Source organism: Fusarium keratoplasticum, chromosome 1 (genome assembly GCF_025433545.1).
Source record: "Fusarium keratoplasticum isolate Fu6.1 chromosome 1, whole genome shotgun sequence".
NCBI lineage: Eukaryota > Fungi > Ascomycota > Sordariomycetes > Hypocreales > Nectriaceae > Fusarium > Fusarium keratoplasticum.
The window spans coordinates 5,621,402-5,644,138 of NC_070529.1; the positions used below are offsets into that span (position 1 = coordinate 5,621,402).

A 22,737-nucleotide genomic window follows, 5' to 3' on the forward strand; every position below is an offset into this window, starting at 1 on the left:
GGATATAGCTCTAGTCGACCTATGTTTTTCGCGTTTATTTTAAGCCCTTTCATCAACAGATGAGGCACTGCTCAGCCTGATACATGCCCGGAAGACCCTGGCATTTCATATGCCACTGTTCACTTCTAGTGCAGTCACTGTACTGCCCCTTTATACGATTTAACTTGGCACTTATAGATAGATATCTATATAGCTAGAAACACGATCTTTACATTCATCCCGAGTCCATGGTGTGCGACGAGGATACTCTGAACAGTGGTGTTCCAACAGTGAGTGACTAGCGTACAGACAATGCAAACTAAATCCAAGACCAATCAGTTTTGCCTGTTTTCTCTTTTCTTTTCTCTTCTTTCCTTTCAACTGCATCTCTATGACACGGTATTCTTGCTCACAATACCTCTAGCAAACTCTCCAAAAGTGAGGTGCTGCTCAATGTCCACCTCCTCACCCAAGTTGGGCTGGGTAAAGACGGCCAGGGTGTTTCGCGCCACCTTTCCGTCGCTCACACTAGGCCTCACACCCCTAACAAAGTGCGGCACGGCCTTGAAGCGACCGGCGGTGATGCGCTCAAGGGCCTCACCCGTCTGGAATGCGATGCAGTCGCGCGGGATCTTGACATGGACGGTCTCGCCAGTACGTGACTTGATGTACAGTCCAGCGGAGGGGTCAGGGGATGAGGGGAGTTCCTCGAGGGGAGGCAGGGAGGCGCCGTTTAGGCTCGTCCCCTCAGGTACAGCAGGACTGGTCTTTTGCTCGTCGATGAACATGGCAGATGTAAGACCGGTCAAACAGCCGTGGTCGAGGTGCGTGGCACACCAATCATCCTCGTCGCCTTCATTGGCAGCGGGATCAGCCTCCTGGGGGTAGTAATGCAGCAGACGGGCCTTGGTGGTGCTTGAAGTGCTCACAACATGCTCTAGATAGCCCTTGGGATATCCGGGGATGTCCTGCTGGGCAAAGCGATCACAGGCACGAGCGACAAGAACAGCAACATCAATGATGAGACGGCACAGGGTTGTCACGGAGGGCTTGAATCCCGGAAGGATCTCCTCTCGAGGCCAGACATTAGGGGCAAGATATTCGGGAAAGGTGTCGATGGAGAACTCGGAGGTTGGGACGGCGCACTCGAGGGTAGGGTCGACGTAGAAGGCGCAGTTGGCATAGTAGGAGCCCTTGAAGGTGTCGACTTGGCCGTTCTTGAGGGTCTCCTTCCCGAGGGACCAACCGGTCAGATACTTTGAGCGGGAGTTCTCAAGCTTTTCTATGAAGAATTAGAATGGGTTGAAGAGCTGTGGTTCTTATCTTACCGAGCTCATCCTTGGGGAGGTTGCCGAGATATGAGGCGTAAGAGAGGGCCTGGTGTCTAAGTTCGGGGAATTCTTGGGGAACATCCTTGACGACGAGGATTCCCAGAGAGTCTGGGCCAAAGGCTTGTTGTAGGGTCTCAAAGGGGATGTTGCCTTTTACTCCTGTCAGTTTTATCATGAGGGCGGATAAGAGCCATCATGAGTTGGAGGGGTCCGTACCGTCCTTGAGATCCTGGAGTGAAACAGTGACAGCTTTTGCCTGAGAAGCCATGATGGACGAGAAGATATTCAACTTTCAACTCAAAACCAATATGAGATATAATTGAGAATCAATTTACATGTCGATACCCCAGTTTCTATATATACCTGCTCCAAGCAATCACCGGCAGATGCAAAGTTGCGGGGAGGTGGGCTTACGTAAAAATTCACCTTCCCAAAGCGACCATCCTCCGTGTGGAGCTCGCCGCCTCCCGAGCGCGCGTCTAGCATCATATCGCAGAGCCTCACCACCCAAGTCAACCCCCCGACGCCAACCGCCGAGTACGACATTGTTATCTCATCATGGTCAAGCCATTGACCTTCAAGGGCGACAAGAAGCCAAAGAAGCGCAAGCGAACAGACGCAGAAAAGGCCGCTCGCGACGACACCGAGGCCGGACCGTCGGATATACAAAGGAAGACTGAGGACGAGGTAGAGGGCGATGATAGCTGGGTGTCGGCCGAGGCCACGGGGGACGTCGTGGGGCCTGTCATGATTGTTCTTCCGACGGATACGCCTTCTGCACTGGCTTGCGATCCTTCGGGGACGGTTTTTACGCTACCGATCGAGAATATTGTCGATGGGAACCCGTCGACGGCTGAGCCTCATGATGTGCGACAAGTCTGGGTCGCGAATCGCGTTTCTGGGACCGAGAGCTTTCGGTTCAAGGGGCATCATGGGAAGTGAGTTATTGTTACCAGTGTACAAAGAAGGCGCTTTACTTACACGGCGTGATAGGTATCTCTCTTGCGACAAGATCGGATTGCTCTCGGCGACATCAGAAGCAGTATCACCCCTCGAGTCCTTCAACGTCATCCCAACGGCAGACACACCAGGAACATTTCAACTCCAGACGCTTCGAGATACCCTCCTGACCATAAAACCCAGCACCAAGCCATCCAAGTCTGGCAAAGCTGCAGCTGCCGAGGTCCGCGGAGACGCCGACGTCATCTCGTTCAACACGACCTTCCGGATAAGAATGCAGGCGCGCTTCAAGCCCAAGCTGCGCGCGTCAAAGGAGGAGAAGGCGCTCGCCAAGATCAGCCGGCGGGAGCTGGAGGAGGCGGCTGGGAGGAGGTTGGATGAGGATGAGGTGCGGAAGCTGAAGAGGGCGAGGAGGGAGGGTGATTATCATGAGCGGCTGTTGGAGTTGAAGGTGAAGAGCAAGCATGACAAGTTTGGCTGAGAAGGTGTAAGGAGACTGCAGAAGAGTCTAAAGCAGGTGATTGGCCTTTCAAGAGCTATGCTGCTGGGGATTGGGTGAGTCTGCCGCCTGGCACTGCTCTGGAAAAAAAGCTGACGGTCCTCTGGCACTGCCCGCTAGCCACCTCCCGACCAAAGCCTTATACCCCCCAATACCAAACGCATCTAATGTAAACTGCCAAGAGGTTTTGCGGTATGGCGGTAGCTGCAGCTACAGACCGCCGGTTTTCCAATGACTGGTGGGGGGTATGTTCGAGTCCATCCGTCCCCCTGGGCCCATTGGGGGCGGCCCTGGCCAACATACCTTTTTGCCATTTTGCCGGATGGCCATGTTATTGTAGACCTTACGCGGTATCTTTTTGTATTTTTGCGAGGCTTGATGGTGGTGTTGGGGGTGGTGTTGGGGTTGGTGGTTGGTGGCGGGGTGTGAAGCTGGCGATGCATGCACCATGGGGAATTTTTGGTGTTGAGGTACATAAAACACAATACTCGCAACAATACCAAACCAGCCTTTTTATTTTTATTTTACCAAGATTTCATCTTGCGCATTCTATCAATTTCCCGGTCTCCACGCCTTGACATTGCCATCTTCACCAGCCGTGTACACCACATGCTCCTCATCAAAGAAGCAGAACGATCGCACAATCTCGTCGCCGTGAGCGCCAGGAAGACCAACGCTGTTATCCCGGTCCAAAGCCCAGCCCTCGCCGCTTGGGTTCTTGGCGAGGAAGACAAGCTCGAATGCTTGCTTACTGGACCACGTTAGCACTCATCGTTTAAAGGGGGTAGTGGATGACTTACTCCTGAGCTCCAGCGCCGAGGATGGCACCGCTTCCATCCATCTTGGGCGTAATATCAGCGACGTACTGACACCCAAGAACAGTTCTCATATCCCCAAAATCCTGCACAGCATCACCATTCGTGCGCTCCTCGCTCACATCATACAACGCACAACGCTCATCATGCGACAGAGCCGCAACCTCTGTAGCCGACAGCCACGCAGCACGGTGCACCGAAGCGTCAGCGTTGCACGTCTGCAGCGTGAGGTCCTCTTCTTCCGCGATGCGCGTGTCGTAGACGTTGACGAGGCCGTCTGTGGAGCCGGAGAGGAGGATTGCCGGGTTTGACGGGTTGAATGATAGGTCTGTCACGTCGTCGCTGTGGACTTCTTGGTAGTGGGCTTTTTGTGATGGGGTTGAACGGACGTCCCTGAGGTGTGTTAGCTTTGCGGGTGGACTTGAGATGAAGGGAGATGTACCAGAGGTGGATTGAGGCAGTGTGGTTTTGTAATTCGGTTCCTACGGCGATTGTCTTTGTGTCTTGGCTACATGCCATGGACAGGATGGGAGTTTGACTCGCTGAGAGCAAGGTCAGAATCTACACTCTCTCAAAACTCATAGACTTGCCTTGGAACTGAGCCACTCTCGCACCCTGCCTCAGATCCCACACACCCACAGTTCCATTCTCACCAGCCGTGCAAACCAGGGAAGCACTGGCATCAAACACGCGGAGACAGTTCAAGTTACCGTGCTCAGTTGGCAGACGGCGGAGAGGTCCAGCAGAGAGGCGGGTGGGATCCAGCAGGGAGAGGTGCTGGTCCGAGGCGATGGAGGCGAGACCGGCAGAGGTGCGATGGATGTCTAGGACATAGACGTCGGAGCCAAAGGAGAGGCCGTCGGCGCAGGTGAGGGAGTACATGGTGTCTGTGAAGAGTGTAAGTAAGATGAGGATGAGTTGAGGTTGGGCGAGTGAGCCAGTGAATGGGGTATAGAGAAGGGGCGCTAGACACGGCCTTCTCACTGCCTTTGCTGTAAACTGTAAAGATTTGTGACTTGCCTTCAATATCTCGTCAATCGATATCTGTTAAACTCCCAGTTCTATCGCTTCAAAATACTCGAGGTGAAAGTCTTCAAGTCCCACTTTTCCGCCCAAGAACTATCACGACCTCGTTAACTGAATATCACGCACAAATTGGCAATGGTTGAACAATCATTTTGATCGCCAGAATGATTACTTACAATTCATCCATCTATAAACCCGCTACATATATTCACGTATGCCAAAGAGAATAAGCTATGCCAAATACCTTTTGTACCACAAGTTGCCGACGTCATGTCTGCCAATATACACAAGTTGATGCACTCGACGTTGCGCTATAGGGTTGGATCACTCTGGTCCATGGGACTATATGTAATACATGTCTCTTATACTCTTACAATTAATCTACTTTAACTCTCCGAGGTATTTAATAGCCATGATACTCCGTCGTCTAAATCATTGCCGCTCATAAAAAGCCGAAAAAGCGCATTCAGGAGAAGAGTGTCCATCCCCCCCCCTTTTAATCGCCTGCCGCCTCCAAACGCCAAAAACAATCATCTATACAAATCTCCTTTTTCATCTTTACGAACGGCCTGCTTCCTTCTGAAGTTGCGCTCGTTCGTTGACACCCCGGAATGCTCGCTTGCCCACCTCGTAGCTGCTGATCATGATGGCGCATGCGGGGGCTACCTTGAGCGTTCGCGGGATCCATCCCTTCCAGAGACCAGAGGCGCCTTCGGTCTTGAAGATGTGCCACAGGAAGCGCACCATATTGCGCTCCTCTGGGGCTTGGGCTGCTGTGCTGCTCTTGGCGGCGTTGCGGGAGATGTCCTGGTAGATCTGTGTCCGTGTCTTGCCAACGTCGAAAGGCGTCGTCACAAACGAGGCGAAAGCTCCAGACATGGCGCCAGCTGCAAAGGCATCGACAAACGTCTCGGTGTGGTTCTCGTGACTCTGCGATATCCTCCGCGCCTCGGACAAATCATCCTCGAGCGACAGCGCATGGCCATGACGTTGTTCCCGAAGGTCAGTCAACCTCGACCGAATAGATTCGTATCCAAACCAGTATAATCCTGAAAAAGGAACGTCTCGCCAGAGGGTCAAGGTAAGACCCCTCCACAGCGAAGTATATCCATGTGTGCCCACCATCTCCTTGACGCCTTGGAAAGTCTCTACCAGATGATTTGTCGTGCCAGTTCCAGAAGCAGCCTGCATTCGCGTGCGTATCAGCTCGATGGGGCCGACAGCTGTCGCCGCAAGCACACGGGCTGCTGATCCAGCTGTGAGGGGAGCGGTCGCATCCGAGAATCGCGAAAATGGACTACTATGGTTGTACCGCAACCAATCGTAACCAGTAAAGTAGATGATATTCGAGGGAATGGCCATAACGAGCGTAGGCGACAAGCCCCTCCACAGAGTAGTGAAGCCCTCATTACGGGCGATCTTGCGCAAGCCGTCAAAAGTTGTGCTGAAAGTTCGGCGCTGAACCTCCTCGACGGCGCACTCTGCGGCTGGGGGAGCGGCGGTGATGCCCTCGATGCGCGGGGCGGCGAGGCAAAACTCGGCGTTGCCGCCCGAGAAGAAGACCTCGCGGCAGCAGGATGTGATTCCGAGCTCGGCGGTCTGGGCGGGCGTGAGGGACGAGGTGGTAATGGCGAGCTTGGAGAAGTCGACGGTCGAGACGGGGGCTTTTTGGGATTGGAGGCGCACGCGGACGACGTCGAGGGGGGTAACTGGAACTTGTTAGATCGCTGTTGATTGTATCTGTCGACAGTGAGGCCTACCGAGTAGCGAAGTTAGAAGGCTTCCCGACATGGCCGACACCATCTTTTGCCCAGCCGTAATGTCGACGACATCGTTATTGCCAGGACCTCGAGCGCCAGCGCCAACAGCAGACGGCGAGCCCCCATTGTCGGGGCCGTTGGGCTCCGTATCAATCATGTGTGCGAGGGAAAAGTCGTCGTCGGCCTGGAGCGGGCTCTGATGGTGGTGGTGGTGCTGGTTATCGTGGTGGTGGTCGAAACCGCCGGAACGATTTGCTCCGACAGGGGCCATTGTGGGAAGCCGGGGGTGTCTCTTGATCAGGCTTAGAAGGTCTGGTTCATGGTTTGCCGGAATATGATGAAAAAAGACAGAGGTTCAAGAAATCAGATGGATAGTTGAAGGAGCAAGTTTAGAGTAAAGACCTGAGGCGTCGATGACGATGACTCGGTTGAGTAGTGCTTTTTTGGTGGAGAGGTCTTGTCTTAGTAGCATGTGGCGATCGATCCAAGGGCTTCGAAGGCATCGATCGGTGGAACAGGACCGAAGTTCCCAGCCGTTAATTACTGCAGCCGGAAGAAAAGAAGCCTCTTCCGTCACCTTTTTGTCTCTGCCTGGAACGCCAGAGCTCAAGGGGTAAAAGTGAGGAGAAAAAAAAAAGACTCCAATATCCGGAGGAAATCCCCGAGGCCGGTCGGAGGAGAATCGGTCGGGCTGTCGGCTAGTATCGTCTCTTGAGCAAATGCCCCAACTAATAAGTCGAACAGCTTCAAGGTGGAGATAATCTACGCATTGGCTTCTCTTCTGTTTCCGTAAAAAATTGTCGCGATTTTCTACCGTTTCTTTTTCCTTCTTTGTTTATTAATGACGACGAGGGAAAAAAAACTGCGACATCGCCCCCCGGCTTTTTGCACGCGCCGGGGTTCGGAGCCTCGGCGACGAATCGATGGACATTTTCCACCTCAAAACACACGTAGGTACGTACAGTGTGAACGTCTACCGACGGAGTTAGTGGACGCGCCCTCTTGCGATTGCCCGCCAGAGCTCCATTGGATCCAATCGATGCCAGCTGCTTCTTGAGCTGCCGCTTGGACAAAGAGCCGCGGGTTTCCGGCATGATGTCACTTTGCAATCTGATTGGCTTGGCGAGGCCCACGTCGGGTCCAGAGGTCAAAAGGGTCGCCGAGCTGTTTGATGGATAAGATAATCAGTCCAGATGGCTCAGCTCATCTCCTCTCCCCAGTTGTCCAATCACTCTTCCCCTCTGTGGCTTGCTGGAACACCCACTGGACAATAACAGTAGTACATAGCTCCCGGATTTTGGGACTTGTTGGAGTGGTAGTCTGCATTCATGCCCAAATGACCGACGAGTTACTATAACCTGTTAGGGTAGCTGAGGGTTATCCTCCTTCAGGGCTTTGGAGTTGAAAGCAGAGTGAAACCACAAGGGGAAATCAACACCCCACGCTTCCTTTGTCCATCCCCTTCATGGGTCATCGTATTAGGGTGGACAATCGCCCCAGATGACTGGAGCCGTGCGCTCAGATTATCGTCGCGAGGGCAAGGCCATCATGCCACTAATATCATGGCCAACTCCGTGTGGGGGCTGCTTAATGGAGATGGTCTAGATGTTCACGACATCGGTTTCTGGAGGAGAAATTGGCCCCGCCGCTGTCTGGAACCATGACATGATACCCAAGCACTTTGAGCAGATGGCTTCATAAGGTCGCCAGCCCAGACAAAGCTATACTATCTAGTTCTCAACTGGTGTCATGTTCGCGAGAAAGCGGCAAAGCCCATCTCATGCCCGTGTAGTCGAGCAATGCGCGATGCCAGTCTTGTTCCTTGCAGAGATATTGTGGAATGCAAACACCATAGAGATAATTAACAAGGCATGGCAAAATTACAGACTGTTGCGGGGTCTATCCTTCACTCCTTTGCCAACTATGGCTCCAGATGGCTCACTCAGTGGACATCAGTCATGTGGATGTCAACATTTACGCGGGCGGTCACTCTTACTATCCGTGGAAGGCTGGGGGTTGCCAACCGACAGAAGGGGGGTTCTGAGGACTTATATAGCGATTTTTTTACCTTCACTGCAACTTTAACCCCCTTCAAGACGACGACGAGGCCCTGTGTAACAAGGCAGTCATTTGTACCTTTCAGCACCACTTTCATTGCGTAGGTACATTGGCCAAGTGGTTCGCTCGTCGTTCGCCTGCACACAACTTGAGGCCCCCTCGAAACGATTGTGGTACTGGTTCGCCAGGATGGTTCGCCATCCTTCAAGATGAGGCTGCGTCATAAGCCATTAGCGCCGCCTTCACTGCAAATTTAACCCCCCTCGAGGTGATTGAGACATTGATTTGCCATATCTTGGGGAGTCTTACTATTCGCACCATACTAAAATGCTAACTGCACCATAATCAGAAATATTATCTAGTATCTCGGCATCCTTTCGGGCTAAATTCCTATGTTAGACTATGGTAATATGTATTCTACTTATTTTCCATAAGTAGGATCCAAAATCAAGCTCATGGGTACGCCAATTGCGCACGAGAGGCTGATGTGAACCGATTAAAACCCCAACCCCTTCTGCACACCTCTCTCCCTTCACTGCAAATTTAACCCCCCTCGAGGTGACTGTTGTACCGTTCAACACGTTTCCAACGGACCACGTTTTTCCGCTCCGTTCCAACTTGACCTAGTCCCAATCCGTCCACCATCAATTGATGACTCTTGCGGCGAACTGCTTCCGGCCAAGATCCCTGCTCATCCTCCTGACCAATCCTCTGGATCCGATACTCTTTGCATCATCCATCACGTCTAGACGTTATCACACCTAAGCAATTGCTCTCTTCTTACCCCCTGCATTCAATTGATTCCTCCCCTTCTGAGTCAAGCGGCAACTCGTACTGAAAAGAAATTAAACGCTTCACCGCTTGAAGTTCTTCATTTATAAGTTGTATACGTAATCATGAATCCTCTGTAGACACCGCTTTGCAAATCACCTTTCGGACATATCGGACAAACAAGACACACACAATCATGACTTCCTCCAACGATCAAGAGCTCAACTCGGAGCTAGAGTCGTTCCGCCAGCAGTGGATCTCTGATCTCAGGACCAGAAACGAGGACCACCACGATGAGCAGCAGTCTACGGCTGGATCCTCGCGACGGCCTCACCACGGACCTCCTGTGTCGCACAGGCATGTTCCTCCTCCTGCGGGGGCTGACGATAACGACGATGATTACCTGCAGGGCCAATCTTTTGATGAGCCTGCGCCTGAGTCGCCGACTTTGAGCAGCCGTCCTGTTGGTGAAGTGCATCATGGACGCTCGGGGAAGAAGCTCGTTTCGGCTCTTGATCATTATGAGGAAGCTATGCACAAGGAGGCTCAGGGCAACATGGGTGATAGTTTGAAGCTGTACCGCAAGGCTTACCGGGTTTGTCTCTTTTTCTCATGATATAAATTAATGCTGACTTTTATAGCTTGACAATGGTGTTGATCGGAGATATCGAGAGAAGCACTTCCCACAAAAGGCGGCGCCAAGGCCAACTTCACCAACAGCCACCAGGGCAGCTACCGCCACCACATCACAACCCAAGGCCGATGAAGCCGAAGAAGTAAAGCCATTGCCCATCGGCGAGCTCATCGCCAGCTTCTCCAGCCTCAAGATCGAGCCTCAGCCGCCCCCTGTTGAGGGCATGCCCCAGCCGCCATGCCCCCTGGCTGATCTCCCTGATGAGATTCTTGTCCACATCCTCCGTGATGTAGCCATCGCCGACGTTGGCGACTTTGCCCGCTTATCTAGGGTCTGCAAACGGCTGGCTTACCTCGTAGCAACTGAGCAGCGCATCTGGCGTCGAGTTGCTATGGGTTCGGAGGTTGGCTTCAGCGCCATGTTGTACCGCTTCGAAAGGGGTATTGAATGGGATGACCTCCCAGAAGAGGAGCAAGACGACATTGAGATTGTCGACGGCGTTGTCATAAGTCCTGCCGAGATAGCTCAACGGCGACATGCCGACAACCTCGCCTTGACAGAGTCCCTCACACCCTCTGTCTACCCAACCTGGAAGAATCTCTTCCGCTCACGACCGCGCATCCGCTTCAACGGCTGCTACATCAGCACCGTCAACTACGTCCGTACCGGTCAAATTTCTACCAACCAGACATACTGGGGCAGTCCCATCCACATCGTCACCTACTACCGCTACCTCCGCTTCTTCCGCGACGGCACCCTCATCAGCCTGCTCACCACTGCCGAGCCCTCTGACGTCGTCCACCACCTCACCCGTGAGGACCTGCACCTGCACCGCGACGTCGCGCACCCCCACCTCCCCTCGGCCGTCATGGCCCTTGCCTTGCGCGGCCGGTGGCGTTTGTCCTCCGCCGCGGACCGGGACGACCCCTCCGTCATGGATCGCCCCACGATCGCCGCCGGCCCGCATGATCGGGACCGCGACCCGGAGGGCGACGTCTTTGTCGAGACCGAGGGTGTTGGCTCCAAGTACATGTACCGCATGGACTTGTCGATGCGGAGCGCCGGTAAAGGCGCCCGCAACAACAAGCTCATCTGGCGCGGTTTCTACAGTTATAACAAGTTGACGGATGATTGGGGAGAGTTTGGCTTGAAGAATGATAAGCCCTTCTTCTTTAGCCGGGTTAAGAGCTATGGATTCAGCGAGTGATGGCATACATGCCTTGCCTTGTATATCATGTCCGTTGGTCTATATTCAAGGCGTGCATTTCATGTACATATTTCCATCCTCAATCGCACTTACAAGACGACAGAAATGAAGCAAGCCGGGTGCATCTTTAGACATCGGATATCACTCTTTCCAGCCATGGCCACGCCGTCATGGTCGCACTCATTACATACTTTCGCAGGCATTCCCTGCATTCAATGTCATAATTTCCCCATGTTGGGGCTTCACTACATAGCTGCCTACTGTCCAGCATCGCCCCCAGTGTCCAATCCAAAGAGTATTCAGCTAATCCAGTCCATACAAACAAGATTGCCATAGTAGATTAACAACGTCGGCTACCACAGAACCCAAGCCAGAAACGCCTCCAGTGCCAGCTGACCAAGATGATATGCTAGGTAGATGGGGAAGGAAGAACAATGACTGTTCCCAGAACTCGTGGCATCCATGAGTGAATGCCTAAGAAGGCCAAGTATCCTATGCCGTTAGGCATGTTGAGATGTGATTTGTAAATGTGATGGAGAGTAGATCCAAGATGATGATAATAATGAGATGATGGCTGATGTTGCAAAATCAGGCGATGGCTGTCGCCGGGTATCAATTCGCAAAAACGACTTTGCGTGAAACGGGCGGCATGTTAGGCCCAATAGGTAGGTAGGTAAGTATAGGTAGGTTTCCAACAGACACTCGCTCCCAGCGAGTTATCGAATTCTCTTTCCGTCCAAGAACTTGGGGCTGTGCCCATCGTAGTAGTTGTCGCGGTACTGCATGGCTCTGCGTGCCTCATACTCTGCCTTTTCGTCCTCGTCCATGCTAAACGCCTTCTTGAGCCACCCAAAGGCACTCTTCTTCTTCTTAACCCGCTTGCCTCCAGCTTGGGTTGTAGCCCGCGATGTCACGGTAGCAGCATCGTCATAAGTCGCCGTTGTCACGCTGCTTAGCGTGCTCATGGCGCCCATTCGAGATGGCTGGTTGCGTTGGTGGCCAGGGAAATATCCCGATTGATGGTACTGGTCGGCCGGACCTGCAGTATGCGGCCTCTGCTGCAGGGGAGAGTGGGGTGATGCACGGACAGGAATCGTATTATGATAAAATTGGTGGTGTTCAGAATGAGGCGAGGGCATGAGAGGACGCACAGGAGCCCCGAAGTCTGCGTGTGAGGTGGCTCGAGGAAGACGATGAGGCTGGTAAGCTTCAAGATCTGAGGCATGTGAGTAGTCGGGAGCTTGCGATTTCGAGGTACGTGGCGTTATGCCTCCAGGAGATGGCCGCAGCGACGACTGTATCTCGATAGTGTTCCTTGGAGGAATTTGGATAGACACGGGCGGTGTTGTTTTCTGAGACACACGCTGCCGCAAAGATGTCCTCTTCTCCAATCCTACTGATTCTCGGACAGATTGTGTAAGAGTGTGCCTTTGGATTTGTTCTTCGATTTTGGGTGATTCAGGGCTCTTAGCCACGGGTGAGGCAGGCGGTTGCGGCGTGTAGGTTCGTGGCTGAAGGATGAACAACGGTCCACCGTCAAGTCCGCCAAGATCATCACCGGCTTCAGGTTCCTCCTGCTTTTCCTCCGTGACAGACGCCTTAGGGGTGGTAGCACCAGACGATGCGGGTGACGAAGCGCTGAGATTGGGCCCAGAAGATGAGGATGAGGCACTGAGGTTCGGTGACGGACGAGGGGTGAACCGAGTTGGTGGCAGCAAAGGAGCTGCCCCTGGCAGAGGGAAATCGCTAAGAGTGCTGACGTCGTTAAGAGTATTGACTTCGGGGTCTTTAGGTTTGAGGCTGGCAGCTGGGAGGGTTGTAGTCGACTTGGAGCTGCGAATGCTAGCCACAGGCGTGGACTTGGGATCCGACTTGATCGACGGTGAGGAGGAGCTTGCTGTTGATTCGCGAGGTGCATTCACGGGCAAGGAAAAGGGTGGAATGGCTGCCTGTAGATTGTTAGCTTTGGTGCTGGCCAATGTCAACGATCAACATACCCAAGTTTTACGGCTGACCTCGCCGGCCGTCTTTTCCATCTCGGCCACAATGGTCATGAGCTTAATGATCAAGCCGTTTAGATCCTGCGCTTGATTGTTCAATTCGTCAAAGGCGTTGAGCCAGCCGTCGGCATTGCCCTTCATGGCTAGAAAAATGCTGTTCAGATCTGGTTCAGAGTCTGGCCACTTGGTGTCCTTCTGCTCATTGAGCCATTCCATGAATGCCTCGCTCGATCGGAGGCCAGCATCGATATCGTCGTCCCACTGCTTCATGGCGGCATTGGTCCGGGCAAGAATGTGGTCAATCTTCTCGTTCCCTGACAGAATCTGGGCTCGAAAGTTGCGATCCTCGAGCATACCCTCAAAAGCCTGCCTGTTGGCCATGGGGAGTTGAAGATGGGCAATACGCTCTGTGAGATCCTTGTGGGCCTGGGCAAAGTCCTCGAGCATCACCTCAAGAAACTCGTCCACCTCATCGATATGCCCCTGAAGAATCGTCACGACCTGTCCATTGTCGGCAGCCAGGCTGTTGAGAAGGAGGTAGACGCCAAACGTGATTTGCGAAATGAGCTTGTACATTTCGTGCTGCTGCTGGCCTGGCCGATAACGCCATGTCGTGTCGTAAGGCTCATCCTCGGCGTCTTGCTCAAGTAGCCTCGCTCGACGCCCCTTTGCGTCGAGGTCTCTTAGTTTGGGTTTACCGGGCCCATCGCCACCACTGGTGACTTCGTCCAAAGACTCGGCGAAGGCTTCTTGCATGGCCGGGACGGGGTGTGTCGGGATGTCTTGGTTTGGTGCCTTGTAGGACCTGTAGCTATCGGTCGAAAATCGGTGGTTAACCACCGAAGGTGGGTGTTCTGAAACGGTGTCACCATCGTCAGAGGTTGGTACGAGGACGATTCGAAGGTCGCCAGGGTCATTGAATGTCAACGGCGGCAGCGTAGTGGGAGCCATGGTGGCGGTGCCGACGGCCGAGATAGACACTTCTGAAGCGGGCCTGACGGCCGAGGACATCATGGGGTCGGCGCGGGGAGTGGCTGCGTCGAGGGTATGTGAAATCGAGAAACTGCAGGAAGCCGTCTAGCCGTTAAATCCGGCAACACAAAGGCGTTTTCGAAGCGGCAACGGAAACGCTTGTGCCGATGTTGTGCAGAGCGTCGGGCGAATCTTTGTGCTGAGGCGGCGTCGTACAGCGTATCGAGCGAACGAGTGGAAGCAGTTGGAGACAAAGGAGGGGGAGTCTATCGCATCGTGAAAGCGCCGCCGGGAGCCAAGATTCAAGCAACGGAGAGAGCCATGGTACAACGGGAGTAGAGCACGGCAAGAGACGGGTCGGTTTCAGCAACGGGTGCGCGGTGCGAGGTTATCCAAAAAGTCGACGTTCGTTGAGGCGCAAAAGCTTGGGAGAGATCGGCGGGAACGTGGGAAGCTGGGAAGAGGTCGCAGCTCTATCTGTAGCGTTGGTCTGCAAAGGGGATGGATCATCAGCTGATCAGGGACCCAAGAGGCCACAAATAGGTACGTAGGTCGGCAGGCCGCCCAAGCCAAGCAACCAAGCAAGCAACTGTTTGGCTGTCGAGGGGTTCGGGTCGACAATCCGGGGTAGCCGCAGCCCACAAAAAGGCAAGAAAATGAAGGATCCGCCTGCTAATTCGCAGCGTGAAAATACGAACCCTTAAAAAGAAGTAGGGTTTGTAAGGAAAAGACGCGCAGGCCGAGGGGCAAGGATGAAGGTTCCAAGCAGCTGGTGAAGAGGAAGAAAAAAAAAAGGAGAAGCACGAGAGTCGGGATGGGATGGAAGTGATGAATTGATACTGGCAAGCAAGGTTGGTTGGTTGCTCTTTCCCTTGAATCCTTGACGCGTACACGCCCATGCCCGGGGGCTTCGCCTCCTTCCTTCTTTTGCTTGCCCGTTGTTCTTGCCCGTCAGTCACTCAGTCATGCACCTTAATCACGGGCTGGACTGGACTGGACTGGACTGGACTGGGCTGGGATGGATGGGATGGGCTGGGCTGGGCTCCAGGTGCTAGAGTGTGCGTTCTTCTCTCTCGTTCTCGCACTCTTCTCGTTCATCCCCTGAGCCTGAACCACGCCGGCAAGTGGCCATCCACCAACGGCGGTCTTGGCGGGCGGCGCAACCACTAACAGCCGCTAAACGCAGGTACCATCTGGATGCCCCTTGAGGCCCCAGTGCTCCAGTGCCCCTGAGAGGGCCCCTTGGCTTGGACGCACGCCCCCACCGCCAGGGCAGTCCACTCATTCACTGCAGCTCCCCGATGGTGGAGCTGAGTCTTCGATTTCTTCGCCATCCAACGGGTTACGATGCGTGATGGATTACATCCTGCTAATGCAGTTCCATCTATCTCGTGCCCAATGAATGAGGCCCCTGAGGTTCAACAACAAGAATGAAAGGAAATTGCAGCTTGTGTCGGTTAAATGGGTGGTTGACGAGGCTTGGCGGGCCCAACCGCAGCCTAGCAAATGCTTAATGCCACCACACGGCAAAGCACTCCAGATGATTGCAATATGGATGGATGCCCAGATATGTGGGTGGAATGAGGACGACTGCCTTTGATAACCGAGAGCAGGTATCAGTCCTTGATTGGGCACGAGTCAACAAAGCCTGGCCTCCAGCAGTCCCGAGTAATCGGCGATCAATGGTTCTAGATCTGCCGAGGCTCTGGGTTCTCGATGCAATTCACGGCTGGGTTCAAATCAAGTCCCTCAATGGTGGAGAGGCCCTTTCAACTGGTGGCGGTTCAACGCCAATTGCAAGCCAATCATGGACAGACCCTCTCGATGCCCAAGAGTCTGCTAGTTCACGTCAAACACCAATCCCACCCTCGAGGTGGACAGCTTGCCATCCGAATATCCCATGGCTTACCGCGCTTCGCACCGTCGGCATGTCGCCATCCCGCATCGTCTCCATGCCGATCCAAGCTAATTTCTTGTCTATCGACGAGCAAGCGCCCGACGAAATTATTCTCACGACATCTGGCGCGGCCTAGCTCAGGGGGACGCATCTGGTGGTGCACAAACAATCAAGAGGCCCCATGTCCCATGGCACGCTGGACTGCAGGCACTGCTCCAGCCAATGCCCAGCGCTCGAGTCTTCCGAACAAAGCAGTAGCCCAGGATGGATTCGAAAGGATCCCGCTTGGGTCGTGCCAAAAGGGGGCTTGCGATCAGATCGGGACTTGGGAGCTGTCATTTCAGCCTGCGTCTGGGTCCTGCGAATCGTTGATACCTGCAGCTATCGACGGGTACGGCAGACGCCTCTCGACAACAAGAGCCGCGAAGAATTGCCCTCGCCCAGCAAAGTGTCATGGGTCCCAGCTGACAGCAGGGAGCTGACGCACTGTTCATTCCGTCGACCGACCAGCAGTCGGGAGGACCCAGACACCTCCAGGGGGTCCTCCGTGGTCCGTGGTGTCGGGTTGATCCTGCTTATTTTGTTCTGCCGCCGTCTGTATCCAAAACTCATGCTTGGGATTGATGAAGATGTCGCGTGTTGCTGGGGCCCTGACCGACACTCTGTATCGCCTCTCTTGCGACGGCAGCCTGCCTTGTTGACGAGCTGCGTAGCTCGACCACTCAGGGGCTTGCCGGTTTATTGACTGCAATTTACAGGTCATCTTTCAGGACCGCCAGTAAGGTTCAGTAGCGACGTTTCGGTGGCGCCAAGTTTGTCAAGGCCGTTGATCCTGCGGGAGCTTCCGAAAACTCTCTGTTGGGCTGAACCTTCTGGTGAGTTGTCCTCGTTGCCAGAGGGAAATAGCCAGGCTTGAAGTTGATAACAGTCACACAAAGGATGGCTCTACAACCAGTGTTGATAGTCATTTCGATAGTGTTGGGCCAGTCTTGGGAGGGCACGGCCTAGATTCTGCGCCACGGCTTTCCTGTGCCGTGCAGCATTGGCGCTGAGTACGAGCACGTGTTGTTCTGGGCTTGTCGAAGCTGATTTATTGCTTCTCCCGCTATTTCCTCGGCCTGGGTTGAGGTGGTTCTTGGCGTCTCCAAGGGTATCAAGAGATTCGCGGCGGCCGAGTGGATCAAGCCCGATACCAGACGGCTTGCAAAAGGAAATATTCTAGATGAATGGTGTCCTTCTATCCGGATACTGATAAAGCTAGAACTGTTCCGCATTGTTGTTCTTCGGCGATTATCAACAAGCCGCAAACGCTCGTTCTCTTGGCTGTTGGCTCAGCCACGCGTCAGCCCTGCGGCGTCATCTTCATGATCCATAGAGTTGCCTTTTTGAGAACTGCCGCATCCAAGGTCAGACGCTTGCACCCAACCTTGATTCCAATGCCCGCAAAACCCTGAAAACAACCTTGCTTTGTGCATCTATAATAGCCACGTCGATGTCCTTCATTGGAAGTTTTGACCAAGATCTGGCGGGGGGGAAACCGTCATCATCATCTGAGCTCAGCCCTCCGTTGAAAAACGCCAAACCCCAAAAATAAAAACGCCCACGATCCAGTAGTTTGGGGTTGGCGCTTCTGTTTAAGGGACCGCCTCCGCTCTGGGGTTGGGAAATTAAACCCCCCAGCTTTTTTTGCCTTTCTGTCAACTTCAACACCACAACTATACACGAAAAGCACCAGCGAAATGGCGCCCAAGAACCCCTTCCGGTTCGGCGACGGCCTCTGGGATCCTTCGAACCGCTTCGAGACGTCTTGGCTGCTGAACCCGTGGCTTCTCTTCGCCTTTCGCGCCCTCATCTCCATCTACGCCTTTGTCACGCGCTTCTTCATCATCGGATGGACATGCACCCATAGCTCGGTCGGCGGCTGCGAAGAGGTTCGACACTCGTTTAGCTACTTCACCATCCTCACGTACTGGGGCATCGCCTTCTACTTTGCTGTCGCCGCTATACACACATTCACCTACGCGCTGCGCGGCAGGCCACTACTCGATACTCTTCCTCGTCCTCTTCAAGCGCTGCACACGCTCTTCTACACGACCATTGTCACATACCCGTTCCTCGTCACCATCGTGTACTGGGTTGTTCTGTACAAGGGTGACTGGTTCACGGTTACCTTTAGCGCGTGGTCCAACGTCAGCCAGCATGGCCTCAACAGCTTGTTTGCACTCTTCGAGATCTTTATCCCCCGAACGAACCCCCCCGAGTGGGTGAACATTCCCTGGCTGATCCTGATCCTCGCCCTGTACCTCGCGCTGGCGTACATCACCCAGGCCACCGAGGGCTTCTACGTCTACAGCTTCCTCGACCACAACGACGTTGGCGGAAGGGGCATTGTCGCCGCGTACATCATTGGCATCGCTGTCGGCATCGTCGTCATCTTCTGCATCGTCTGGTGTATCATCTGGCTCCGGCGCTGGGTGACCGAGACCAAGCTGGGCAAGGACGGCAAGTTCGCCAAGCAGCCCGACAACCACGACGATATCGAGATGACGTCTGCCGCCAACAAGTATGCAATTGGCAGCGCTCCCGAGGCGCCGGATAGGATGTACTGATTTATTACCCTTGCCACGGGTGTTTCATTTATGGTGTTGATTGATATGCGACGGCGTTGTGCCTTGGGCTGGCGTGAGCCTCGACGAATGTATACAGGCCTCTCCTGGTTTTGGGCTATGTGATGGTCAAGGATACCCCTTTGTTTGACATTAGACAGCAACGAGGCTGACAAGTATTGGATAATCTCTAATAATGAAAATCTCACTCGACAATTGAATAGTTACACCTGTGCATGCTGTGTCCCGGAATAGAAGCATATTCCTCCGTGTCGTTCATTGTCGTCCCATGTTTAACCCACCAGAGCTCCGTCGGTATTACAGTTACAATACATGTACAATATCCCTTCTAACGAAATCACGGCACCTTGTATATCTACGCCTCGTCTAGCATTTCAACAAGACTCCTCGTCTCTTCTCAGACTCTCGAATCTCAAACATGATTTGGATGCCCACGAAAAGGCATGAGCATGCCGTAAGGAGGAACAAAAGACCTGTTCGAGTTAGTAATGCTTGTCAACTAGTCGGAACTCGATTTCACGTACCTGACCAGTCATGCAATATGCTCTGGATGATGCTCTGCAAGCCTTCCACACCGACAGCGAAGCCCACCAGGTTCGCCGAGATCATCATAAGTACGTTGCCCACGCTTCCCACACAGCATAGCATACGATACTCTGTCGGTCTGTTCTCCCATTTGCGCGGCGGGAAGAAATAGGCGGCGATCCATTCGGGGAGCATGAACAGCACAATCAACCATCCCCAGATCAGCAGCCGTAGCTGGATATCGTGCCACAGTGCCACAAAGGTGAAAGAGAGGAGGTATGTCATAATAGAACGAGCCGTGCTCTGCCAGGTGCGGAATGAGGAACCACCCAGGGGCACGTAGATGTACCGGATCAGCCATCGGTTGTACGAGCGGTGCCATGCTCGCCAGAAACGTTGCGTACTGTAGTTGTTGCTCACGCAGCGAACCATGTTCTCGGGAGGATCGATTCCATCAATGAGCGCCCAGAGTCGGAACATTCGCCAAGGAATAAGAAGCTTCAGCCAGATGATGTGTAGGTTGAAGAATGACAGCAAGCTCAACTGAGCAGCCGTGTATGAGCCCCATTCCGGCCTTCCCTTGCTGATAGCACCAACGTAGTCGTAATGCAAAATCACCTCCATCGAAAGCAGCACGAGCAGGAAGCGGATACCATATCGAATCGTCCGGTTCGTCTCGATGCTAGCAGCGCGGTACTTGGACTGACAAATAAAGTCGTTAAAAGTCACAATAGGTCCTGTCAGATATAGCGGCGCATAAATCGCATAGCCGACGTAGTTTCGGAAACTAAAGTCTCTGGGATCGGCCGAGATGGAGACACGGTCTCTCTCTGAAAGGTTTGCTGGGTCCAATTGCTTCTTCTTCAAGCATCAGAACGAGATCAGATTCCAGCTCCAACTGAAAAACAGTGTGGTCACTCACCTCGAGAGCATTAGAGTTGCTGCGATCGACACTCCAGTAGTAGTCCAGGTTGAAACTGATAAGACGCAAGATTGTCAAGTTGAAGAGAACCTCCCATCTCGCCAAAAGGCCCCTAAACGTATTATCGATGCTGGCTCCGAGGCTCATCAAATCCGAGTCGATCGGTCTCACCCTGTTCCCCACAACGCCCATGGTAGGAGGTGAAATGAAGCTGGCCAGAATTCTAAGCCGGTAGCCCTGGGTCAACTCGTTTGCAAAGAGGATTCCGACATTAAAGATCCATGTCGCGGCAGGAACATATTTTCGGGGAAGCTTGGTGGCCAGCTGATAGTTGATCCAGAGGATGAAGAAGATCTTGAACGCTGAAAGTCCGTGAAGAACGAAAAGGAAGAAGATTGCGAATGTGAAATCGAACGACGCTCGCTGGTCCAATCTACTGCGCCCACCCTGGCTTCGCTCCGGCAGAGGGTTTATCTTGTTCCAGAGCTTCCTCAACAACGGGTGGAACAGTAGGAGAGCGCCCATGTACGGGAGGTTCGTTCGGAAGACGTGGTATTGCGCATCGGAGACGTCGATTTGTCGCCCAGGGATCCAGCCAGGGGACAGGAACCTGCTAAACTTGGGATATCGAGGGTCGGTTGCTAGTAGAAGGTCAATACGGCTAGAATAATCGCAAGGGAAATTGCGTACGCTTCGAAACATCGTATGCGATCCAGAACATGTATGGAAGGGCCACGATAATGACGAGATAGTATAGAAAGAACTCGGGAGTCTTCCATTTCGAGGGCTGCGCGCGGCTTCGTTCCTTTGAGGCGAGGTCTTTTTTCAAGGTAGGATCGCTTCGCGCATCGATAACGGTCTGGTAGGGAGTGGACGACGGGGTGAGAAAGCGAGTGTCTAGGGTGTCGTGGTCATAGACGCTTCGGATGAATGATAGGAGAGCCATGGTGGCGGTTCTGTTGAATGCGATCCGAGGGTTCAGCTCATGGCGGTTTCGAGGAGCAAGAAGAGAAGAAAGCGAATGCGAGAAGCTGCAGGATAAAGAGTATATGCAAAAGGAGAGGCGGCGAGGCAATGGAGGGCAAAAAGGAGCTGCTTATTCGAAGGGAAAAGACGATGTCGTGGCCTTCGCGGGGGGGGATGGTGTTGAGGCTGCACGGGCAGAAAAAGGGATCCGAGGCATGGATGGGGTAGTGGGCGGGCTGCAGGGGGTTTAGCGGGCGGGAACCCCTGAAAGCAAAGCTGAGTTAGGGGGCCTGTCACTCGTTCACGAGTTGCCGCGCGTGCGCTAGTTTGGACAGTGTGGAGAGCTGTGATGTTCATTTTTAGACTGTCTTGGCTACCCTGGAGAAGTGAATCGACGAGGCCGCGATGTCTAGTGAGATAGAGCTTGAAGGTGTTCTTTGTATTTTGAAGCCCAACCTAATCTAGAGTTGCTACTCATTGAGATAATACTAGAAGAGTTAAGAGAGCGCCGTCTCATTTATCCGCGGTCCTGTGAATGAGACCTTATCTTTCTTTAGGTACCGTCCATAATGCTCAGGGAGCTCAACTGCTCAACAGACCTTCAGCAGGCTGTGAATCACAGCCAATACAAATGCCCTGTAATTCACTTCACGTTACACAAACACAACCAGGATCAGATGATAGGTCAAGCCCTGTAAATTTGTGCCCAAGAGCTCACACTATCAACGGATTACGTAGCGCCTGCCGACACTGATTCACTTACATCTTACCCTGGCAAAGGGTAAATCTCTTCCGGTGTTCTTATGAAATACACAAGAAGTGAGTGATTCATAGGATTTTAATACTCAGAAATCTATAAAAGAGCTGAACAAATCCAGGTCGACAAACTTGAAACGGACAGACCAAATCTCTTCGTCCAACCCCCCCCGCCTTCGACGAGTCTCAAGAATCCTCAGCTTCATTACCCAGAAGAGCCTTCCCAACACCCAGCAAACCAAACTACAGCAAGATGTGCAAGTGGGATATCTTCCTCTTCAACTGCGGCTGCTTCCTGGTGCAGCTCAAGGACCCATGCCACGACCGCCGACACAGGTACCACCTAAACTGCGTCCAGATCCAGCAGGTCCGCAAGGAATGGGTCTACTGCCAGGGTCGCCTATGCGACAGATGCAAAGATCTGCAGGATGAGGGATACGGGGTCTCGGACGAGCTGCCTGCGTGGAAGGATCTGCAGAGGGCGGCGTATCAGGTTGCCAAGGATCGGGCGAATATGGGGTACTTTGAGTGACACGCGAGACTTGGGAGGGTTTCTCGTGACCCAGGCTCTTAGGATGCCTGTGCAGGTTTGCTACGAGGCACGAATGCGAGAAAGAGCAATGTGATGAGACAAAATTCGGCTGATATGTGAGTTGAGGCCATCGAACTAGTTGCGACTGTTGACTCACAAGGTTTTAGGGGCACGCTGTCCAATACATCAACTACTATCCTCTATTTTCCGTGAGAATGTCACCAGCTATCATCCATCTAACGAGTAATGTGATAGTGATGAGTTTGATCCGTGCTTGCTCTCGCTGCCTCTTGGGTTCATGGGCACATTGACTGGGGGTTCCTAACAGTTGTTTTGTACTTGGAATGTTTGAAATTCATGGTTTCATCCATTCTAGACCATCCAGCCAGGCCTTTTGGCAAAAGCTTTTAGGTCTGAATAGATGAAAGGAAGTCAACTTGATCGTTTCCATCCTCACCTTTCAGGATGCATGCAAATGTGTTTTCACTCACTGTTAAGCA

General features: G+C 53.2%; 9 protein-coding genes across 9 annotated transcripts; 4 read left to right on the top strand and 5 right to left on the bottom strand.

Moving 5' to 3' along the window:
• Positions 1-368: 368 nt before the first annotated feature.
• Positions 369-1,578, bottom strand: NCS57_00168100 (uncharacterized protein; the record flags this gene model as incomplete). Its single annotated transcript, XM_053051737.1, has 3 exons — positions 369-1,261; positions 1,308-1,460; positions 1,527-1,578. The coding sequence occupies 3 exons, from the start codon at positions 1,576-1,578 to the stop codon at positions 369-371; spliced, it is 1,098 nt and encodes a 365-aa protein (XP_052920252.1).
• Positions 1,579-1,811: 233 nt separating this feature from the next.
• On the top strand, positions 1,812-2,751 carry NCS57_00168200 (uncharacterized protein; the record flags this gene model as incomplete). The annotated part of the gene is made up of 2 exons (XM_053051738.1): positions 1,812-2,248; positions 2,304-2,751. The coding sequence occupies exons 1-2, from the start codon at positions 1,869-1,871 to the stop codon at positions 2,749-2,751; spliced, it is 828 nt and encodes a 275-aa protein (XP_052920253.1). The 5' UTR covers positions 1,812-1,868.
• A 570-nt stretch (positions 2,752-3,321) lies between these two features.
• Positions 3,322-4,466, bottom strand: NCS57_00168300 (uncharacterized protein; the record flags this gene model as incomplete). The annotated part of the gene is made up of 4 exons (XM_053051739.1): positions 3,322-3,520; positions 3,570-3,977; positions 4,027-4,126; positions 4,175-4,466. The coding sequence occupies 4 exons, from the start codon at positions 4,464-4,466 to the stop codon at positions 3,322-3,324; spliced, it is 999 nt and encodes a 332-aa protein (XP_052920254.1).
• Positions 4,467-5,168: 702 nt separating this feature from the next.
• Positions 5,169-6,641, bottom strand: NCS57_00168400 (uncharacterized protein; the record flags this gene model as incomplete). Its single annotated transcript, XM_053051740.1, has 2 exons — positions 5,169-6,319; positions 6,371-6,641. 2 exons carry the CDS (start codon positions 6,639-6,641, stop codon positions 5,169-5,171), a joined length of 1,422 nt encoding a protein of 473 aa, XP_052920255.1.
• A 2,754-nt stretch (positions 6,642-9,395) lies between these two features.
• Positions 9,396-11,040, top strand: NCS57_00168500 (F-box domain-containing protein; the record flags this gene model as incomplete). The annotated part of the gene is made up of 2 exons (XM_053051741.1): positions 9,396-9,794; positions 9,841-11,040. 2 exons carry the CDS (start codon positions 9,396-9,398, stop codon positions 11,038-11,040), a joined length of 1,599 nt encoding a protein of 532 aa, XP_052920256.1.
• A 716-nt stretch (positions 11,041-11,756) lies between these two features.
• NCS57_00168600 (uncharacterized protein) lies at positions 11,757-14,054 on the bottom strand (the record flags this gene model as incomplete). The annotated part of the gene is made up of 2 exons (XM_053051742.1): positions 11,757-12,989; positions 13,038-14,054. The coding sequence occupies 2 exons, from the start codon at positions 14,052-14,054 to the stop codon at positions 11,757-11,759; spliced, it is 2,250 nt and encodes a 749-aa protein (XP_052920257.1).
• Positions 14,055-17,648: 3,594 nt separating this feature from the next.
• On the top strand, positions 17,649-18,518 carry NCS57_00168700 (uncharacterized protein; the record flags this gene model as incomplete). Its single annotated transcript, XM_053051743.1, has 1 exon — positions 17,649-18,518. The coding sequence occupies one exon, from the start codon at positions 17,649-17,651 to the stop codon at positions 18,516-18,518; it is 870 nt and encodes a 289-aa protein (XP_052920258.1).
• Positions 18,519-18,902: 384 nt separating this feature from the next.
• On the bottom strand, positions 18,903-20,929 carry NCS57_00168800 (uncharacterized protein; the record flags this gene model as incomplete). Its single annotated transcript, XM_053051744.1, has 4 exons — positions 18,903-19,009; positions 19,061-19,922; positions 19,984-20,624; positions 20,674-20,929. 4 exons carry the CDS (start codon positions 20,927-20,929, stop codon positions 18,903-18,905), a joined length of 1,866 nt encoding a protein of 621 aa, XP_052920259.1.
• A 1,029-nt stretch (positions 20,930-21,958) lies between these two features.
• NCS57_00168900 (uncharacterized protein) lies at positions 21,959-22,450 on the top strand (the record flags this gene model as incomplete). Its single annotated transcript, XM_053051745.1, has 2 exons — positions 21,959-22,224; positions 22,405-22,450. 2 exons carry the CDS (start codon positions 21,959-21,961, stop codon positions 22,448-22,450), a joined length of 312 nt encoding a protein of 103 aa, XP_052920260.1.
• Positions 22,451-22,737: the final 287 nt, after the last annotated feature.